Genomic DNA, 22,494 nt, shown 5'->3' on the forward strand with positions numbered 1-22,494 from the left:
CAGTTTGTTGTGTTAATCCTCAGATCACTTTTCTAGGTGTGTAGGATGGTTTAGTGTTGGTCTGGCTGCATTTCATGGACGCGAGACACACAAAAAACTTCCATGCTGTTCCACCATCTTGGCTCCCACCCTGTCCAGTGAGTATCTTTATGAGCATTACTGTAAATTATCTATCAGGCATATTACTTGTATCTATTTTGCTTAGATATTTTGCTGTGGTTTGGTTCTGTTCTTTCATTTGGGATCTTTTTTTCTGTCATCTCATTTTTTTCTAACTTTCTGTGTCTATTTCTGTGTGTTAGTAAAGTCAAAGCATTTCCTGCTCTTGTAGGCACTTACCTTTTGAGGAAGTCCTGAAGTGCCCGCAGTGCAGTGTGTCCTGTTTCCCAGGAGCTGGCACTTCCATGGAGTGTCTCTGGTGTGAGTCCCATGTGCTCTGTCGCATTATTGCCTCTCTTTCCTTCAATTCAGGTGTCTGCAGTGGCTCTCTTTTCCTGTTTTGGATAGTGTTTGGTCCCTGGCGGATGTGTGGTGTATTTTAAGAATATAGACAGTGTTGTACTTGCTAATTGAGACCTGGAGGACTGCTGCCAGGACAGGCAGCCCAGATGTGTCTGCAAAGGCCGTGTGGGTGGGCCCCACACTTTTAACAAGGTGTGCCTCGGGCTTTAGGGGGGAAATTATTAGGAATAGATATATGACACCCAAACTGAAAGAACACCTCAGGTCTTTTCATTCTGAAAATTCATGAAAGCAAGGCCTGGCCTTTGTGTTTTTCAGGTAAAGGGAACTCAGCTTGAAGAAGTTGAGACACTGAGAGATTAGGACTTGCTGCTTCACAGAAACCTTTTCTTTGAGGATGCTACAAAGTCACTTTCAGATCGCCAAAGAAGAGAAGCCTGATGGAAAAGCTTTAGTGAATGCTGATGCCCTGGAAATGGGGCGGGTGGTTTATGGAAGAGCACTCACTGAAATAATTCCTAAAAGATCACATTTTCTAAGAATTCTTTTCAAAACAGTTAGGGACTCAGCATATGGCTGTAGTTAGAATGAAACATTTAGTATAATCTGTGCCCATGTATAGGTTGAACCATACGTAATGTTAATATTTAACTGTCTTTTGTCCTCAAATCCAATAATTTCTTATTATTTAACATAAAACCGTTAAAGATAATTTAGTGTGTATCCTTGAGCTGTCTCTGATCATGAGATTCTTAACCTTCCAGCCTGCAGACGTGGAGTTTCACTGTTCTATTTGCCTGTTCTGGACAAATGATTCTGGATTAGTACTCTATTATGCCATCAGATCACAGAAAGTGAGGATTGAATGTGTTTCCCTTTGCACAGGTTCGAACACAGCATGGGAGAGGCATTGCAAGGAGACTTCTGTTTTCTCATTATGTGAGGCAGAGTAGATGAGATCTTGCCCAATGAAGGAATAAGGAGGGAACATATTTTGTAGTGAAGTAGTGAATTTTATCTGGGATTCCTAGTTGGGAATTTGGGAATGCATTAAGTTCTTTTAAGGGAGAACAATCCTTATTGATATATACTTAACCTAAACTGAACACATAGAAAAGGAAGCCTCAGAGGAAACTTAGGCATGCGGAGTTACAATTAACATTTGGATGGGAAAATATAGTAGTACTGACATTATCAGGACACGAATTTAACCTTGATTTACAACTTTGAAGGCTTCTTTCTTTGGAGTGCCTCTAACAATGGAAATATTAATAATATTCATCATTAAAAATGAGGTCAATACATTATACATTATATCACATAGGGTATTCTTTTATACAATGTAAAGAAAAGGTATAATGTCAGTTAGATGGAGGGCTAGATGGTCCCAATGCTCAGCCCCCGCCAAAACACAACAGAAACAATAAGCAACTACAGACTGACCAAAATAGCTCTGGAAGAGCTCTGGAAAACACTTTACTAGACTGTTATGATAATAAACAGTGCACCTCTATCTAAGGTTCAGTGGTGCCAGTGGATCACCCTTTTCAGTGCTTCTCACAATAACTTCTTCATAGTAAATTGCTCAATAGATGGTGTAGAATTAGCTTATATTTTGTTGAAAGGTAATGAGGGAAATGATGGTGGTGGATAGTAATGGGTGGTGTGGTGCTGGACAGGCATGAGAAGTGACTAGTGACAGCTACTGTCAACTCCTTGTTCCAAAGTCCCTGGTCACAAGTGTGGATCTTTACCAATGCACAACTCATGGAGGAAGGTACACAAGTCATATGTCTGTGTTTTGTTTTGTTTTGTTTTTTAATTTCCCATCTTACCTTTAGCCAAGGTTATATACTATCTTCCCATCTTACCATACTATTCTTCTCATCTTACCTTTAGCCAAGGTTATATACTATCAATAACAATCAAAAGACAGTTCAGAAAGGGGGTTCTATTAGCTCTCAGAAACCAATTCTTATGATGTAAAGTTTCTCTGTATCCATCTATTCTCCTTTATCTTCACTTAATATTCCCAGGCCAGATTTCAGCTTTCGTTCTGGTTCTCAGGAATCCTATAATATGCCCTCCAATTAAGCACTGAATGAACTTGGTGTTACATTTTACTACTGATTCCCTGGATTATTGTTACCCTTACTGTCTTCCTGATCCTTTAGTGGACTTTTGACCTCGGTTGTTCACCTTCACAACATCCAGTGGTTGGATTTCCTCTGATAAGTTATTGTTCAGTGCCATCTAATATCCTGCTGAAGGGGGGACATTCAGGGAAAGAAAAAAGCCTGTATTCACAGATCCTGGGGACCAGGAGAAACTGCTTGGGAAGCCAGAAGGGATGTGAACTCAGATTGTCTATTCATTCATTTCAAAATAACTTCTGAATATATGCCGTGACAGGTCATTAGGTTGGATATGAAAACAAAGGATTGACTTCTAGATGATCCAGGAAGTAAGTACAGGCTAAGAATTGGTCATCTGCATTGCTGAACAGAAACCCCAGCCTGAGAATGTCAAGTTTAGTCTTCCCAATTTAGGGGTTTTTCTAATCCATTGTAGCTTGAGTTGTTCTTCTGAACAGAATTAATCATCAGGCACTACACAATGCATAATATGCAACCACATGATCACAGGAGCACCACAAAGAGATGTAACATGTATTCTCTGCCTTAACGTCATGCAGAGAGAGACCAGCGGACATGTCATAGTGACTGAACTGGAGTGTATTCTCTCTCTTTTTTTAATGTTAATTTATTTTTCAGAGAGGGAGACAGAGTGTGACCGGGGTAGGGATAGAGAGAGAGGAAGACACAGAATCTGAAGCAGGCTCTAGGTTCTGAGCTCTCAGCACTGAGCCTGACATGAGGCTCGGATTCATGAACTGTGAGATCATGACCTGAGTTGAAGTCATATGCTCAACTGAGTCACCCAGGCACCCCTACAGTGTCATCTCTTATCACATGATGTAATAACCCTTTCTCTGCAGCAACCATGACCGTCTATGAGAGAAAGAAGAATCTATTCATTGACTAATTTGTAGACAACTTTATTTTTACAGAACTAAAGTCATGAATAAAACTTATATGGGGAAAACCCCTTTAGGTATAGCATATCTATATAAGATATATATATATATCTTATTATGTTGTATGTGTGTGTGTATTACCCTCAATATGCTGTTGTTCAGTGGCAGCCAGTATCCAGCTGAAGGGTAGACATTCAGAGAAAGAAAAATGCTGTATTCATATAAGCATTTATCTATCTATTTATCTATCTTGGATTAACTGTTCTTTAAATTGCTTTCTAACACTAATACTATCAAAAATTGATCATCTTTTGCCATCCCTACTGCCATTTTTTTTTATCATTGCCATTTCTATCAACAGATTAATAATGAAGATCCTTACCATTATATCTATCTATCTAGAGAAAGAAAGAAGCAAACAACCTCCCCACCCCCCGCCCTGGGGTGGGACTAGATTTTAGTTCTCTTTACTTCTAGTTCAGTGTTATTTCCCATAGACTAAGTAATGCTCTATTCCAGCCTTAGTGTTAACTGACTTGCTTTGTAAATATGATATGGAGAGTGATTTTCTCCAAAGTGCTTGTTTATGGGGATTAGTCATAATCCCATGAACCCTCTATGCCCAGAACCCTTTTCAGTGAACTCTTCACATCCTTGTTTCTCAGACTATAAATGAAAGGGTTGAGAGTGGGAGTTACCAGGGTATACATGACAGCAGCAGCCAGCGCCCCCACAGAGCGAGAGGTTGATGGTGGCTTCAGGTAGGTGGCAAAGACTGTGCTGTAGAAGAGGATGACCATGGAGAGGTGGGAGCTGCATGTGGCCAGGGCTTTCTTTTTCCCCTGTGCCGATGGAACCCTAGCCACAGCCTGGAAGATATGGGTATAAGAGCTTATGATGCAGAGGAGAGGGCCGATTCCTAACAACCCAGTCAGAAGCATCATTAGGATCTCATTAGGGTGGGTATCTGAGCAAGAAAGACGAAAAAGTGGACCAAAATCACAGAAAAAGTGGGGAATCTCTTGGTTAGTATAGAAATACAACTGGGATAGAAACAAGATGTGCACCAGAGAGACAAAATGGGCCACCCCCCACAACCCACCCACCAGCAGCCCACATCTACAAGGTGTCATTAGCAGTGGGTAGTGCAGAGGATGGCAGATGGAAGCATAGCGGTCGATAGCCATGGCAGTCAAAAGCAGGTTGTCCATATCGGCAAAAACAGCAAAGAAATATAATTGGGACAGACATCCAGAGAAAGAGATGGATCCGTGGCTGGTCCGTAGATCCTCAAGCATTTTGGGGGCTGTGGTGGAAGTGAAGCAGAGATCCACCAGGGAGAGCTGGCTGAGGAAGAAGTACATGGGAGTGTGGAGGCGCACGTCAGCTCCGATGGCCAGCAGAAGGAGCGCGTTTCCTAAGAGGCTTACCAGGTAGAGTACTAGGAAGACACCGAAGAGGACTGGCCTGTTCCCTGGGCCCCTGGACAGCCCTGCCAGGACAAAGTCCGGGGTCCTGCTGCAGTTCATTCTAGGTCCTGGCGTGCTGTAAGAGAGGGGCCATCATGAGGGGGAGTTGCTCACTATCGGGAGCCGAGGAAGACAGAACGCTGGACCCTGTCTCTTGCCAGTGGGTTCCCCTGAGCAATCGATATGGAGAATGAGTGAAAACCTAGAACAGCAATGGGAGGTACAAGAGCTGGACGTCAAAAAGGGTCACAGTGTGAGACACAGAGATGAGAGAAGGCAGGGAACGGCGAGGCCTCCTGGAGTGCTTTGCATGTAAAAGAGAAACTTGGTATTGTGGGATGGTAGAAATACTTGTTTGTGAATCTGTATCATAAAAGCATGCGTCTTTGAAGGCAGAGGCTACATCTCTTAGTTTAGGGCTTCGCACACAGTGGGAGCTCAGTAAATGCTCCTGCCCATCTACGCAGTCGTGACTGAAGCACAGTGAGCCTCTAAAGAGCTTAATGTGCCCACCCTTGCCCCATCAGTGTGTTCTCCACACCGCAGCCAGAGTGATCTTGTCAAAAAAGAAAATCTGATTATATCACTTCCTTGTTTACAAATAAGTATCTGGAGGACAGTGGTATTAGGAAACTTCAGAAATCCCGACCATGTCCTCCAGAGCTCAGTTTTTATTGAGCTTGTGGCATCTCACCAACTTCACCTTGAATCACTCATTTTCTGCTCCCTGCCACCCCAGCTGCGTGGCCTCCCTTCCCTGAGTCCCTGTGCTCATCTCCCTACCTCAAAGCGGTTGGTAACTTTCTTTGGGAGATTTCCTTTGCTTCTTTGATTAAACCAAACCTACCTTTTGTTTCCCGTGATAGCATCTTTGTAGAATTCACTACAGTTGTGATGTAGGAGGTGTGATCACATTCATCTTGTGTAAATATTTATTGAAGGTATTTAGTTGATGGTGGAGTCATCTTAAGACCAGACGGTGCCTTGTGGCAGAGACCGCATCTAGTTGTCTTCTCTGTTGAATGCCCAGTGTTTGTCATACGAAAGGCTGAGTTTGCCTCAAAGTGAACAAGTATATTAATTATTGGAGAGTGAAGGCCAGAGAGGGCAATATGCTGTCCTTCCCAAGTGGTTCCCTTCCATGTCAACACTTTGTGAATAAAAGTTCTTTCTTCCAGTATCCTCCTAGGATGTGGGCTGAAAACATTGATGCATCTGCTTCCTTCATCCTGCAAATCCAGACCAAGGGCTCTGACACTTATTTTCTTACAAAGTCTTGCTCCTTTCTGTCTTCCCCATCTTCACAGTTACCTTCTATGGACTTCTGTCAGCTCACTCCCAGCTTATTCCATCAACAGCTTATTCCATCAGCACCTTGCCCCCCCCCTCTGATTGCTGTGATTCATGCTGAAAGCATCTGCACTGGGCCTGGCCCTGCCATGCTCAGGCTCCTCTAACACCTTATTTCCTACTGCATCACATCTGTCCATCTGTGCCTGCTTATCAAGAACTTCCACAGCAGGACCCTCCCACCTATAAAACAGGGCTCCCACTGCTCACCAGCACCCGGTGCCCTCTTTCCTGGGCTGCCCACCTCATGGTCACTTCTGCCTTCTTACATGTCCTTTCCTTGACCTAAAGCCCGAGGCCTTTTCTCTCCTGATGTCTTTCCTTCTTGTCCAAATATCTCCAGGTCTCAGTGGAAAATATACTGCCTTCACCACCACATTTCTCAAGTATTCTCACACTCATTATTTTATATCTTCTGAAATATATAAACAGGATGATCTAGCCTTTAAGTGGATATTGTCTTAAGGTGTTTTCTACTTTTTATGACATATTTTCTCTTACCAATTGTAAATACCTTGGGAGTAGAAATGATGTTTTCTTTTTAGTAGTTCTGTATAGCACCAACCCACATCTGAGTGCATGGTCTGTCTCAAGATTATTGCTTCATGACTGCTCTCTAAGTGTTTGCTACAGTGTCCTTTTCATTTTCCGTGTATGTGCTAATTACCTCCTTGTTTCTACTAATCGTAAAGTATTCTGATAGATGAGTGGTCTAGTGTAAAGGGACAAATCTTTTCCCTCTTTATGTAGAGCATTTTTTATGTACTTGAGACTTGAGTTTCTGAAACTTTCACATGGTTAAGTGTCACCTGGAGAGCCAGGTAAGTCACAGGTTTCTGGGCTCCACCCCAGAGACTGTCTAGTTTTGGAGTGAAACATGAGAATTTTCATTTCTGTCTCACTCAAACCTCAGGCAATGCTGACCCTGACTGCTGAATTGAATTCAAAATGTGGGGCATCCTATTCTCCATACTTATATGAGTTTTTCTATTTTTTTCAACTCTTTTTAAAAAAATGAAAACTGGAAGATGTCCTTCTCTTACAAGATTAAGTCTTCCCTTACTCTTTTTTCTGTTACAAACAGCACATCTTTTGTCCAGATATGGCCATACCTCTCAATGTTTCCATATCTTTCCCCAGGTTGGATCTTCTTGATGATTTTGCTTGAATAATCTCAGTGCTACTATAGCCACTTTGAGTAATTCTTCTGGAAAATATATAGTTCATGTTGAATCTCAGATATCCCAGTTCATCTTGGGTTATCTGAATAATATTTGGGCATCTAAAATATGTAAGATCCTAACTATCTAAAATTGTGAGGTCTCAGCCTTCTAAAACCTTAGCCTCAGATGGATGATATCCCTAATAAACTAACCTGTCCCCACAGCCTTCTGCAACTATTCCTCTACTTTTCCATGCTTTATGGCAAATCCTTCAAAAAGTTAATTGCCTCCATCACTCACTGTCCATTATGGTCCATGCTCTTTTGAAATGTCAATCATGCTTTTGCCCTAATCATGCCACTGAAAATACTCTCATCTATACCAACATTCAGTCCTCAGTCCTTAAGTTACTTGACCTCTCAGCAAGATTTAGAATGGTTGATTCCTCTTTTCATACTCCAAACGCATTCTTCCCCTTGCTCCCAGGACCTGCCACACTCTCCCATTGCTATCACTGATGAACTCTCTCTTAGCTTCCTTGGTTGACTCCTCCTCTGTTTCCTTATTCACTTTTGGGCCTCTTCTGGCCACTTTCTTACAGTTCCAGGCTTTAAATATCTATAAAAACATAGCTCCTAAATTGTGTTTTCAATTCCACCATCTTTTCAACCCTCTAGACTCATCTATTTAACTTCCTGCCAGATATGTCCTTATGAATGTCTGTTGGTAGCTTTACCACATAAGGTATTTCTTACAATGGGACTGATTGACATACTTCTTTGGAAACAAGTACAGATCTGGACCCAGGGACAGAGTTTCCATCCACTATGTTCCTCTCTGAAATCTGAGCCCCTTACTCTGTCAGGTGCTACCTTCCACATTTACCACCTAGATTCCCTCATCTCCACCCCATGAGTGTTGCCCTTAAAAATATGTATTCTCCCCAATGCTCTTACTGAGAAAGTATGACATTCTAGAGGATCCAGACCCTTTGACTGCATTGGTGATACTGTGTCTGAAGGTAGAGAAGATACAGCTTGGGAAATGAACATTATTAATCTGCATTTCTCTTGGGACTACAAGTGGCTGGGCTGAAGAAGGAAGCTTTCTTGACCTCAGAGACTTATTCCCAGAGATACTTATTAGTGGGAAATCTGAAAGTATTTTCTGAAGAAAAAGCCAAAGTTTTTACAACGGCATGGGAGATCCAGTATGATTTGTACTCCTATTAACTCCCTGATACATCCTCTCCTCCTACATTCTTCTCCACTAGCTCTGAAATAGCTCGACCAACCTCCTTGTTAGGACTGAATTCCACCAGCCATTCTCCTTCTTTAGCTGCATTGCTCCCCCTGCTTCCTTACCTTGAACACAGTCCATTTCTCCCCAACCCTTCATTTCCTTCATGTCTTTGCTTAATGTCATTTTTCAATGAGACTTATTCTGGTGGCCCTAGTTTATGCAATAAACTACATCCAACATTGCCAGTTTTCCTGATCCTAGTCTACTTTCTAACATACTATATAATTTATTTATTCATTATCTATCTCCTCTCCCCATAATGTAAACTGTATGGGAGTAGAGATGCTTGCTTTTTGTTTGCTAATGTCTCCCCAGCACACAGGATAGTGCACAGCACATGGTAGGGACGCTATAAAATATTGAACTGATGACACTTCAGGCCTTTGCTTTTCCCATTGATCTCATTGTCAGTCAGTGTCAATGAACCAATATGGACAGATTCATGTCTATCAAGTAATAGCTTACATATCTTAGATCTATATTATTATGAAAGTTCTTATTCTAAATAAATGAAATGCATAATTTTGCCTAAACTGCGAAATCTGGTTCTCAGAGTGGGATGCAGGGGAGTTCAGCTCCTCACTAGTGCTTATGAGTTGAATTGTGATGACAGCTATCACAAAGGCCTCCTACTTACATGAAACTTCCTTGTCACTTTATCTGAAAAACAGCCATCAATCTGCATGAATACAGATCATGGAAGACAAAATTTCAGTCTAAGAAATGAAACCATAGGGAATAAGCTAAGAGTTTAAATTAAAAGAGAAATGTGGGGGGGGAAATCCTACTATATTAATAAAATTAATTCAAGGAACCTCAGCAGGATTTTCTTGAACATAAATTCTGAAGGCAAAGGAAAAGCAGTGTCATATAGGGGTCAGGGATTTGAGTTTTGACATCTACTCCTGTACTTTCTGCTCTACTGCAGACAAGTATTGGTTTTCTTCTCCTTGTTCCCCTTCCTACTGCTTCCCTTCTTTTCTCTTAACTCATAGATTTATGATCTTCTTCAACTATAGCTTTTGGAAAACTGTAGGCAACAGTTGGGAAGATAAGAAATTAAGGATTTCATGGAGCTCTATTTTAGGGAGGCAGACAAGGTTGTGTCCTCGCTTGGGGTAGGGGCAGCCCAAGCACACGTAAACTGTGAAGCTTCCTTTAGCAGCTAATTTGATCACTGCAGGAGAGGTGTTTGTTTCATCTGTGATGCTGATTTTCTGAGTTCTTTTTTTTTTTCCCTAGTAATTTGATGATTTTTTTTATTTATATATGAAATTTATTGTCAAATTGGTTTCCATACAACACCCAGAGCTCATCCCAAAAGGTGCGCTCCTCAATACCCATCACCCACCCTCTCCTCCCTCCCACCCCCCATCAACCCTTAGTTTGTTCTCAGTTCTCAACAGTCTCTTATGCTTTGGCTCTCTCCCACTCTAACCTCTTTTTTTTTTTTTTTCCCCTTCCCCTCCCCCATGGGTTCCTGTTAAGTCTCTCAGGATCCACATAAGAGTGAAACCATATGGTATCTGTCTTTCTCTGTATGGCTTATTTCACTTAGCATCACACTCTCCAGTTCCATCCACGTTGCTACAAAAGGCCATATTTCATTCTTTCTCATTGCCACGTAGTACTCCATTGTGTATATAAACCACAATTTCTTTATCCATTCATCAGTTGATGGACATTTAGGCTCTTTCCATAATTTGGCTATTGTTGAGAGTGCTGCTATGAACATTGGGGTACAAGTGCCCCTATGCATCAGTACTCCTGTGTCCCTTGGATAAATTCCTAGCAGTGCTATTTCTGAGTTCTTTTAACAAGAGAAGTCTCTCAGTCCATGACAGTGAAAGGACAAAATCCTACTGGATGGTAGGGCACACTGACTTGCTAGCACCTAAATGACTGTTATCAAGTCCATATTATATGAAAATCAAAGAAGTGAAATGTACCAGTGTAGTCTGGAGAGTCACTGTTTCACGCAGTCAAGTCTTTTATATAGAAGAGGGAGCAAACTTTACCTGTGGTTTCCAAGGGCAGACCTAGGACCAAATACGTGACATAACAACAGAAATAGTAATGTCTACAATTTCTTGTTATAATGATGTACTCTACACTTCCTTAGGGGCTCAATGCATCACTTCACTCAATGCTCACAATTTTATTTTGAGGAAGGTATTGTTATTTTTCCTCAGGAGGAGAAGGTTATAACTTGTTAGTGTTCACACAGCTAGGAGCTGGAGGTGCCTGAGCTCAGCTGTCCTGCCAGCGATGGAGATTAAAGCCAGTGACCCACACCCTTTCTAGCACTAGGTGTGCTCCATCCATGCAGAGCTCAATCTTAGGCTGGATTATCACCTAGAAAATAATTGTGCAGGGTATTCCAGTGGCCAGACTAAAGGATTTTTAAACCTCCTTCTAAACTGGAAGTACAGATTCTGCTCGTGAAAGGTGGTCCACGAAAGCTGGTCCAGGTATGTTGTTGATTTCCAGCACCAAGCATGATGCCCAGCATTCTAAATGCTGGCCGACTGCACACACAGCCACAGGTTAGCACATACAGTTCAGTGTGGGAAGGGGTGGAGGGAGCACACCATGTGGAAGTGTAGAGACAAGGTTCGCTAGGATTTCTGCCTCCTTTGTTTTTTTTCAGGTGATGAGTGCAGTGCTGTTTGTCCTAGAGAAATCACTGATTAGTGATTACCACCAAACGACTTCTCACAATGGGATTCTTTCAAGATGGTAGTTTCTTGTTTGTATACAGGACAGAACATTCAGATGATGCAAAGGAAAATTTGTTGTGTAAATGAATTCAGATGAGATATGTTATTTTCATACTGATAGAAATTCTGGAAACCAGTTTTTATCTTTCCTTAGCTCTGGGCCAGAGCTTTGGGATTGCTGTTTCTTTATTGTCCATTCAGTTCTCCAATGAGATGGAATTCAGCCAAGCACTGTCCCCTGTAGATTAACTCATGAGAGATTTCCTTTATAAAAAGCTTATTTTTCATAACACTTAAACAATGCATGGCATCCATGAAGTTAAGTAGAAATAAAATAATTCATATTGATTCATTGTGTTTTTTATTGTCCCGTAATTTTAAAACACAAGACTATCAGACCTAATATTAATTTGTTTTTTCAAATTTCTTTTTAAAAATTTTTTTTTTTCAACGTTTATTTATTTTTGGGACAGAGAGAGACAGAGCATGAACGGGGGAGGGGCAGAGAGAGAGGGAGACACAGAATCGGAAACAGGCTCCAGGCTCTGAGCCATCAGCCCAGAGCCCGACGCGGGGCTCGAACTCACAGACCGCGAGATCGTGACCTGGCTGAAGTCGGACGCTTAACCGACTGCGCCACCCAGGCGCCCCTCAAATTTCTTTTTTAAATTTAAATCCAAGTTATGTTAACCATGTAGTGTAATAATATTTCAGGGATAGAATTTAGTGATTCATCACTTACATATAACACCCAGTGCTCATCCCAACAGATGGCCTCCCTAATGCCCATCACCCATTTAGCCCATCCCCTGCCACCTCCCCTCCAGCAACCCTCAATTTGTTCTCTAAGAGTCTTTTATGGTTTGCTTCCCTCTCTGTTTTTATCTTATTTTTGCTCACCTTCCCCTATGTTTATATTGTTTGTTTCTTAAATTACACATGTGAATGAAATCATGATATTTGTATTTATCTGACTGACTTATTTTGCTTAGCATAATATACTCTAGTTCCACCTACATTCTTCCAAATGGCAAGATTTCATTCTTTTTCATCACCGAGTAATAGTCCACTGTGTATATATATCACATCTTCTTTGTCCATTCATCAGTAGATGGACATTTGGACTTTTCCCATTCTTTGGTTATTGTCTCTGTGTGTGTGTGTGTGTCTGTGTGAAATGTATTTATTAATATGGGGGTACAACTGGCATTTCTATATAATTAAGACTTTCCATCCACAAAGAGGATGTATTTCTTCATTTATTCAAGCCTTCTTTGATAAACTTTTGTCATTTTGGTCAAAGTTTGTCATGTATGGCATATGTAGGCCAGACACATTTTTATGACATTATTTTAGGGTATATTTTATATGTGGTTGCTATTGTCAAAGGGTTATTTTAAAAATCCTATTTCCCGACTAATTTCTGATATATTAAAAGGCTCTTGATATTTGTTTATTTACCGTGTATCTGGACACATTATGTAAATTTCTTATTGTTTTTAAGTTTTACTTATTTATTTTGTGAGAGAGAGAGAGAGAGAGAAAGAGAGAGAGAGAGAGAAAGAGAGAGGCAGCATGAGTAGAGGAGGGGCAGAGAGAGAGGAAGACATAAAAGATCCCAAGCAGGCTCCACAATGTCAGCACAGAGCCCCATGATACTTTGGCTACTGTTGATAGCACTGCTATAAACATTAGGGTACATGTGCCCCTTAGAATCAGCATTTTTGTATCCTTTGGATAAACACCTAGTAGTGCAATTGCTGAGTCATCGGGTAGTTCTATTTTTAGTTTTTTGAGGAACCTCCATACTGTTTTCCCGACTGGCTACACCAGTTTGCATTACCACCAGCAGTGCAAGGGGGGGGGTCCCCTTTCTCTGCATCCTCACCAATATCGGTCGTTTCCTGAATTGTTAATTTTAGCCATTCTGACAGGTGTGAGGTGGTATCTCATTGTGGTTTTGATTTGTATTTCCCTGATGATGAGTGATGATGAATGTCTTTTCATGTGTCTGTTAGCAATCTGGATGTCTTCTGGGGCGCCTGGGTGGCGCAGTCGGTTGAGCGTCCGACTTCAGCCAGGTCACGATCTCGCGGTCCGGGAGTTCGAGCCCCGCGTCAGGCTCTGGGCTGATGGCTCAGAGCCTGGAGCCTGTTTCCGATTCTGTGTCTCCCTCTCTCTCTGCCCCTCCCCCGTTCATGCTCTGTCTCTCTCTGTCCCAAAAATAAATAAACGTTGAAAAAAAAATTTAAAAAAAAAATCTGGATGTCTTCTTTGGAAAAGTGTCTGTTCATGTCTTCTGCCCATTTCTTCACTGGATTATTTGTTTTTTTGGGGGTGTGGAGTTTGCTAAGTTCTTTATAGGTTTTGGATACTAACCCTTTATCTGATATGTCATTTGCAAATATCTTCTCCCATTCTGTTGGTTGCTGCCTTTTAGTATTGCTAATTGTTTCCTTCACAGTGCAGAACTGTTTTTCTTGATGAGGTCCCAATAGTTCATTTTTGCTTTTGTTTCCCTTGCCTCCAGAAACATGTGAAGTAAGAAGTTGCTGTGGCTGAGGTCAAAGAGGTTGTTGTCTGTTTTCTCCTCCAGAATATGGATGGTTTCCTGTCTTATGTTTAGGTCTTTCATCCATTTTGAGTTTATTTTTGTGTATGGTGTAAGAAAGTGGTCCAGCTTCATTCTGCATGTTGCTGTCCAGTTTTCCCAGCATCATTTGCTAAAGAAACTTTTTTTTCATTGTATATTCTTTCCTGCTTTGTCAAAGATTAGTTGGCCATATGTTTGTGGGTCCATTTCCGGGTTTTCTATCCTGTTCCATTGATCTGATCTGTTTTTGTGCCAGTACCATACCGTCTTGAAAACTATAGCTTTGTAATACAGGTCAAAGTTTGGAATAGTGTGATGCCTCCAGCTTTGGTTTTCTTTTTCAACATTACTTTGACTATTCAAGGTAATTTCTGGTTTGATACAAATTTTAGGATTGTTTGTTCTATGAAGAATGCAGGTGTTATTTTGATTGGGATTGCATTGAATGTGTAGATTGCTTTGGGTAGTATCGACATTTTAACAATATTTGTTCTTTCAATCCATGAGCATGGAATGTTTTTCCATTTCTTGGTGTCTTCTTCAATTTATTTCATAAGCTTTCTGTAGTTTTCAGTGTATAGATTTTTCACCTCTTTGGTTAGGTTTATTCCTAGATATTTTATGGTTTTGGGTACAATTTTAAATGGGATAAATTCCTTGATTTCTCTTTCTGCTGCTTCATTAATGGTGTATAGAAATGTAACCAATTTCTGTATGTGGATTCTATATGCTGCAACTTTGATGAATTCATGTCATTTCTCCAGTTTTTTGGTGGAGTTTTTTGGGTTTTCCACATAGAGTATCATGTCATTTGCGAAGAGTGAAGGTTCAAATTCCTCCTTGCCAATTTGGATGCCTTTTATTTCTTTTTGTTGTCTGGTTGCAGAGGCTAGGACTTACAACACAATGTTGAATCATAGTGATGAATGTGGACATCCCTGTCATGTTCCTGACCATATGGGGAAGGCTCTCAGTTTTTCCACATTGACAATGATATTAACTATGGGTCTTTCATATATGGCCTTTATGATATTGAGGTATGTTCCTTTTATTCCTACTTTCTTGAGGGTTTTTATCACACGAGGATGCTGTATTTTGTTAAGTGCTTTTTCTGCATCTATTGAGAGGATCATGTGGTTTTTATCTTTACTTGTATTAATGTTATGTAACACATTGATTGATTTATAAATATTGAACCCACCTTGCATCCAAGAAATAAATCTGGCTTTATTGTGGTGAATAATTCTTTTAAGTATTGTTGGATCCAGTTTGCTAATATCTTGTTGAGGATTTTTGCATTGATTTTTATCAGGGACATTGGTCTGTAATTATCTTTTTAGTGGTGTCTTTGTCTGATTTTGGATTCAAGGTAATGCTGGCTTCATAGAATTTGGAAGTTTTCCTTCCATTTATAATTTTTGAAACAGCTTCAAAACTATAGGTATTAATTCTTCTTTAAACATCTGGTAGAATTCCCCTGGGCAGCCATGTGGCCCTGGACTATTGTTTGGAGATTTTTGATTACTGATTGAATTTCTTTACTGGTATGGGTGTGTTCAAATTTTCTGTTTCTTCTTGTTTCAGTTTTGGTAGTTTATATGTTTCGAGAAATTTGTCCATTTCTTCCAGATTGCCCAAATTGTTGGCATTTAGTTGCTCATAATATTCTCTTATTACTGTTTTTATTTCTGCTGTGTTGGTTGTGATCTCTCCTCTTTCTTTCTTTCTTGATTTTATTTATTTGGGTCCTTTCCTTTTTCTTTTTGATCATTCTGGCAAGGGGGTTATCATTTTGATAATTCTTTTAAAGAACCAGCTCCTGGTTTCATTGATCTGTTCTACTGTTTTTTGTTTTGTTTTGTTTTGTTTTGTTTTGTTGTTTCATTTATTTTTTTTGATATCATTGATTTCTGCTATAATCTTTATTATTTCCCTTCTGCTGGTTTTGGGTTGTATTTGCTGTTCTTTTTCCAGCTCCTTTAGGTGTAAGGTTAGGTTCTATATCCGAGACCTTTCTTCCTTTTTTAGGAATGCCTGGATTGCTATATACTTCCCTCTTATGACTGCGTTTGCTGCATCTCAGAGGTTTTGGACTGTCGTGTTTTCATTTATTTTTTTTCCATGGAGTTTTTAATTTCCTCTTTAATTCCTTGGCTAACCCATCATTCTTTAGTAGGATATTCTTTAATCGCCAAGTATTCATGGTCTTTCTAAATTTTTTCTTGTGGTTGATTTTGAGTTTCATAATGTTGTGGTCTGAAAGTATGCATGGTATGATGTCTATCTTTTTGTACTTGCTGAACACTGATTTGTGACCCATTATGTGAGCTATTCTGGAGAATATTCCATGTGTACTTGAGAAAAATGTGTATTCTGCTGCTTTAGGATGAACTGTTCTGAGTATATCTGTTAAGTCCATCCTGTATAAAAGCCATTGTTCCTTGTTGATTTGCTGTTTAGATTATCTGTCCATTGTTGTAAGTGGGGTGTTGAAATTCCCTACTATTATGGTATTATTGTCAATGAGTTTCTTTATGTTTGTGATTAACTGATTTTTATATTTGGGTTCCTCCACATTGGGAGCATAAATATTCACAATTAGATCTTCTTTTGGTAGACCCTTTAATTATGATACAATGCTTTCTCCGTCTCTTTTTACAGACTTTGTTTTAAAATCTAGTTTGTCTGATATAAGTATGGCTACTCTAGCTTTCTTCTGATGACCATTAGTGTGATAGATGGTTCTCCATCCCTTTATTTTCAATCTGCAGGTGTCTTTAAATCTAAAATGAGTCTCTTGTAGGCAGCATATAATAGGTCTTGTTTTCTTAATAATTCTGATACCCTGTGTCTTTTGTTTGGAGCACTTAGTCCATTTACATTCAGAGTGAGTCCTGAAAGGGGCCCCTGGATGGCTCAGTTGATTAAGTGTTAGACTTTGGCTCAGCTCATGATCTCACAGCTCATATGTTTGATCCCCACATCAGGTTCTATGCTGATATCTCAGAGCTTGAAGTCTCCTTCGGAGGCTCTCTGTCTTTCCCCCAGTCACATTCCCTACCTCTTTCAAAAATAAATAATAAAAAATATTAAAAACTTTTAAATTTAGAATGAATACTGAAAGATGAATTTAGTGCCATTGTGTTGCCTGTAGACTTGGTGTTTCTGGTTCTTTTTAGTTTTTGTTGGTTTTTGTCTTTTTTATTTTGTTTTGCCTTTTCTCCACTCAAAGAATCCCCCTTAAAGTTTCTTGCAGGGCTGGTTTAGTGGTCACGAACTCCTTTGGTTTTTGTTTGTTTGGGAAACTCTTTACCTCTCCTTCTATTCTGAATGATAGCCTTGCTGGATAACATTTTTCTGATTCAGCATGTTGAGTATATCCTGCCACTCCTTTCTGGCCTGCCAAGTTTCTGTGGATAGGTCTGCTGTGAACCTATTCTGTCTTCCCTTGCAGGTTAAGGACTTTTTTACTCTTGCTGCTTTCATGATTCTTTCTGTGTGTGTGTGTGTGTGTGTGTGTGTGTGTGTGTGTGTATTTGTAATTTGTGAATTTGACTATGATATACTTAGTGATGGTCTTTTTGTTGAATCTAATGGGAGTTCTCTGTGCTTCCTCGATTTTGATGTCTGCATCCTTCCTCAGATTAGGAAAGTTTTCAGCTATAATTTGCTCATGTAAACCTTCTGCCCCTCTTTCTCTCTCTTCATCTTCTGGGACTCCTATGATTCAGATGTTATTCCTTTTTAATAAGCCACTTAGTGCTCTAAGTCTTGTATAGTGATCTTTGGCCTTTGTTTCACATTTTTTTTCTGATTCATTGTTCTCCATAACTTTATCTTTTATATCGCTGATTCACTTCTCTGCTTTGTCCACCCTTGCTGTCATAGCATCCATTTGAGATTGCATCCCAGTTATAGCATTTTTAATTTTGGCCTAGTGGGATTTTACTTCTTTTAACTCTGTAGTAGGGATTCTCTGCTATTTTCTATGCTTTTGTCAAGCTCGGCTAGTATTCTTATAATTTTGGTTTAATTCTACATCAGACATCTTGCTTATATCTGTGTTGATGAATTCTCTGGCTCCCATTTCTTTCTGTTCTTTCTTTTGGGGTGAATTGCTTCATTTTGACATTTTGGGGAAATAAGAAATCAATAAAAGAAAAAATAAAAATTAAAAGAATTTTGGGGCGCCTGGGTGGCGCAGTCGGTTAAGCGTCCGACTTCAGCCAGGTCACAATCTCGTGGTCCGTGAGTTCGAGCCCTGCGTCAGGCTCTGGGCTGATGGCTCAGAGCCTGGAGCCTGTTTCCGATTCTGTGTCTCCCTCTCTCTCTGCCCCTCCCCCGTTCATGCTCTGTCTCTCTCTGTCCCAAAAAAAATAAATAAACGTTGAAAAAAAATTTAAAAAAAATTAAAAGAATTTTAAAAAACCAAAAAATTAAATAAAGAAAGCTAGATCCTAGGTGTGTTTTACTCCACTTGTTGAAAGAAGCTTGATAGAATAGAGAAAAAAGGGAAAGGGAAAAAAAGGTAACAAATATTTAAAAATTTAAAAAGTATATATAACTGAATAAAATAAGATAAAATGAAATAGAATAAAAAATTTAAAAAATTAAAAATAAAGTAAAAAATAGTAAATCAAAATAAATTTTTCTCTTTCTGTATCCAACCAAGAGGAAAAAAAGAAAGAAAAAAGGAAACAGCATAAACAGAAGCAAAGAAAGTGAACTAATATATAAACCAGCAAACAGAGTGAAACCTGAATGAAATTACATCTAGTTTCCTCCAGAACTGAAACTATGAGCCACTCTGTAGTCCATACCCTAGGCAGGTGGAGTGACTTGTGCTGGTCTCCTAGGGGATGTGCTTGGAGGGTGCAGTTGGGTGGGACTTGGTATAATGGCTGCGTTCTCCACCATGTGGTACTGCTTAGCTTACTGGAGTGGCCAGTGTGGCATGCATGTGTGTGTATGTGCATGTGTGTGTGTAGGAGACGTGGTAATGGCTTCACCCAGGTCCTTAGTCTCTGTCACAGGAACTTCGAACTCTCACCCACCTGTGATCAAGCACCCCTCCTTTGTCTCAGGCCTCCATCCGCTCCTCGCCTCTACCCTGTCCATGTCCAAGCTGCCTGCCAGAGTTCTATCTCAGATGGGGTTGTTTCAAAACTCCACACTTCAGAGACGCCTGTGGCTTAGACCTGTGCTTAGTCTCTGGGGGAGGGTCTCGCTGAGCAATGGCTTGGTGCTGGCTCCCCCCAGAAAATGTTCATGAGATTGCACAGCAGCAGAGGTTCAGAGATTTTGGCAAATCACAACACACAGTTGGCACCAGGTTTCACCACACTCTGGTATCTTTGCCCTGATACCAGTAAATGTGGCCATTCTCTGGGGTCCACTGGGACCTTTGCCTGTGGGGAGGCCATATGGCCTCTACCAGATGCTCTCCAAGCAGGGGAACCACTTCTCCCCTTGTGGCATACAGACCCTTAAGACCCTGCTATCTGCTCCTGGGGATTCACCCTGCTTCCTCACCAGAGCACCACCAGGCACTGAGCTCTGAAACTTCAGATTCCATTGTTTATAGAATCCTGGTGGTATTGAAACCCTCTCTTTTCTTTCCTATCTCTGGTTTTGGGGAACAGATTTCTTGTTCAGTCCCCTATGAGTGTTTTCACTCTTTCTCTCAATGTCTCCCCAACTTCTTTCAGGGGGGTGTTTTTCTTGCATGATTGATGCACCACACTCTCCCCTTTCCTTTTTCTTTCTCTGTCCTCTCTCTGCAAAAAAAGCTCCCTACCTTCCACGGCTTTTCTGTCCCCAGTTCACCTCTCTACACCACATAACTGCCAAGTTCTGTGGCTCAAGTTATGTAGATTGTTGTGTTAATCCTCAGATCAGTTTCCTAGGTGTACAAAATGGTTTGGTGCTGATATAGCTGTGTCTCAGGGACAAGAGCAGCTCAAGGTCTCCATGCTGCTCTGCCATATTGATTCCTCTCCCTGAACCTCAATTTCAACAATATTTCTTATGATGTTCTTCCTGCCTTCAATTGTTTATAGTGTGTGTTATGGAAGCAAATAGTTTGGTTAACTTAGGAAAAAAAAAACTAAACAATTACAAATAAAAAGCCAAATAAAATTTATTATTTGGCCTTGAATTACCAATGATCATTTTATATACTACTTTGTTTCCTTGAAAACAAATACCCTACCCAGTTTTTTTACTGTTTATTATTTTGACAATTTTAAGTATGTAGTGTAAATAAAGTTTTATCTTACATCTAAGAAATCCAGGTTTAACATTCTCCTTTATTTTGTGTGTGAATGCTTATAAATTCCAACACTTGAATCAGAGTAATTCAAACTTTTCATGGATCTGGAGAAATTTAGGAATGAGAAAGACCAATGGATTTTGGTTTTATGAGCACCAACCCTGTACCAAGCATTATTTACTTTACTCAATGTTTTATTTCGTATTTCCTCTCTGAGTCATAATATGCTGCAATCATTATTATAATACTTAATTTATTTGGGTCATGAATGTTTGGCTCTGTGCAAGTCTGGTGCATCCATATGATGGATGTAAATGTGGCCATTAGAAACCATATTGTAGAAGAGTGTTAATGACAGGAGGAATGTCATAATATGGTGTAGGATACAAAACTATAATCTTATCTCTATTTTGAATGTATATGCATAGGAAAATGTTGGAAAGATATATACAAAAAATTAGCACTCAGTGACATGAAGGATTAAGTGGATAAGAAGGACAAGGAAGCTTCTCAGGAAGAGACTCAAATGACCCCACAGCTCATACAAAGTGTCTGATGGATATTCACCAACCATCTCCAGGACATGGTGGAGAGTGAGGAAAGGGGCCTGCCTCTTCCCATGTGGGCTTTTAAATATTTACTTATTTCTGTAAAGATGTTCCTAATGTCCTGAAGAGATATGTCTCATAGGAAATTTTGAGTATGGGGGTTTCTGGTGATGATTGTTGCATGCCTCTGTGATTTGTTGTGGATGCTAAATGCTCAGTGTTTATGCTGATAGAGATGATTGTTTTACCTATCAAGCTATATTTTCTTGTTTTGTAGATTTCACTCTTGTACTATTGGAATAACACAATTTGTAGGCTTCTCATTCTCAAGAGGAAGAAAGATAAAACCAAACTCTGTTCAAATTCATTATCTTGGGATTCTCCAACCTAAATGATTCGCAATTTTTACTCTTCACTGTCTTCTTTCTGACCTATATCTGTACTTTGGGAGGAAATATCTTCATTATCCTGGTGTCTGTGGCTGATCCACATGTACACACCCCCATGTATCATTTTCTGAGGAATTTGGCCTTTCTTGACATCTGCTACACCACCACCAACGTCCCCCAGATGATGGTGCATCTCCTGTCAGAGAAGAAGAGCAGGTCCTATGGGGGATGTGGGACACAACTGTTTGCATGTATTTTCTTAGTAGGATCAGAGTGTCTCCTCCTGGGGCCATGGCGTATGACCGTTACATTGCAATCTGCAAACCTCTACAGTACTCAGTGATTATGAACAGAGCCCTGTATGGCTGGCTAGCCACCTCATGCTGGACTGGAGGGTTCCTCAACAAGGGAGTGCACACTTCTGACCTTCTACCTGCCCTTCTGTGGCAACAACCAGATTCAGTATTTCTTCTGTGACATCTCCCCTTTGCTGCTGTTGTCTTGTGGGGGCACTTCCGTCAATGAGTTGGCATTGCTGTCCATTGGGGTCTTCATTGCGTGGGCTCCTTTCTTGGGTATCATCCTTTCCTACTTCTATATTATCTCTGCTATCTTGAGGATCCGCTCCTCAGAGGAGAGGCAAAAGGTATTTTCTACCTGTGCCTCGCACCTGGTCATTGTCCTTCTGTACTACGGTAGTGCCATCTTCACATACGTGTGGCCCGTCTCAACATGGTCTCTGGAGAGAGACCAGCTGGTCTCTGTCCTCTGCAGTGTTGTCACTCCCATGTTAAATCCTGTCATCTGTACTTTGAAGAATAAGGACATCAGAAAGGCCTTGAAAGCGGTGGGAGAAAAGGTTGCAACCTTCAAATCTCATTTCCCTTGAACTGTAGTGTTTACTTTTCTGTGATGATTAATAATAGAAAATTAGCTTCTTAGTGATACAATCTCATTGCTTCTTGCCAACATTGCTAATTAAAAGTTAGTTTCAATGATTAAACAAAGGGGCAAAGTAAAGGGTTACTATATATTTTTTGTCCCCTTCCTATTCTTGAAACACTCGTGTCTTTTCTGTATGTTTGAAAGTTTTTCTAAATAGTTTAAAAAGTTAGTTTGAAGCTCATGGATATAACTACAAATATAATGCTTGTCTCCACATGTACATGATTTTTGATTATTTAACATCT

The 22,494-nt window shown here is 40.2% G+C and overlaps 1 protein-coding gene and 1 pseudogene across 1 annotated transcript; one reads left to right on the forward strand and one right to left on the reverse strand.

The window, feature by feature from the left end:
- Positions 1 to 4,092: 4,092 nt before the first annotated feature.
- On the reverse strand, positions 4,093 to 5,028 carry LOC112853612 (olfactory receptor 1M1-like). The gene has a single exon (XM_025917168.2). The coding sequence runs from the start codon at positions 5,026 to 5,028 to the stop codon at positions 4,093 to 4,095; it is 936 nt and encodes a 311-aa protein (XP_025772953.1).
- Positions 5,029 to 5,158: 130 nt separating this feature from the next.
- On the forward strand, positions 5,159 to 22,193 carry OR5V1 (olfactory receptor family 5 subfamily V member 1; annotated as a pseudogene).
- Positions 22,194 to 22,494: the final 301 nt, after the last annotated feature.

This window comes from Puma concolor, chromosome B2 (assembly GCF_028749965.1).
Source record: "Puma concolor isolate L17-30 chromosome B2, mPumCon1.1.hap2, whole genome shotgun sequence".
NCBI lineage: Eukaryota > Metazoa > Chordata > Mammalia > Carnivora > Felidae > Puma > Puma concolor.

What these genes read in the sequence shown, in the direction of transcription:
- LOC112853612 (XM_025917168.2), bottom strand. Translation starts at nt 5,028, where the DNA reads ATGAACTGCAGCAGGACCCCGGACTTTGTCCTGGCAGGGCTGTCCAGG.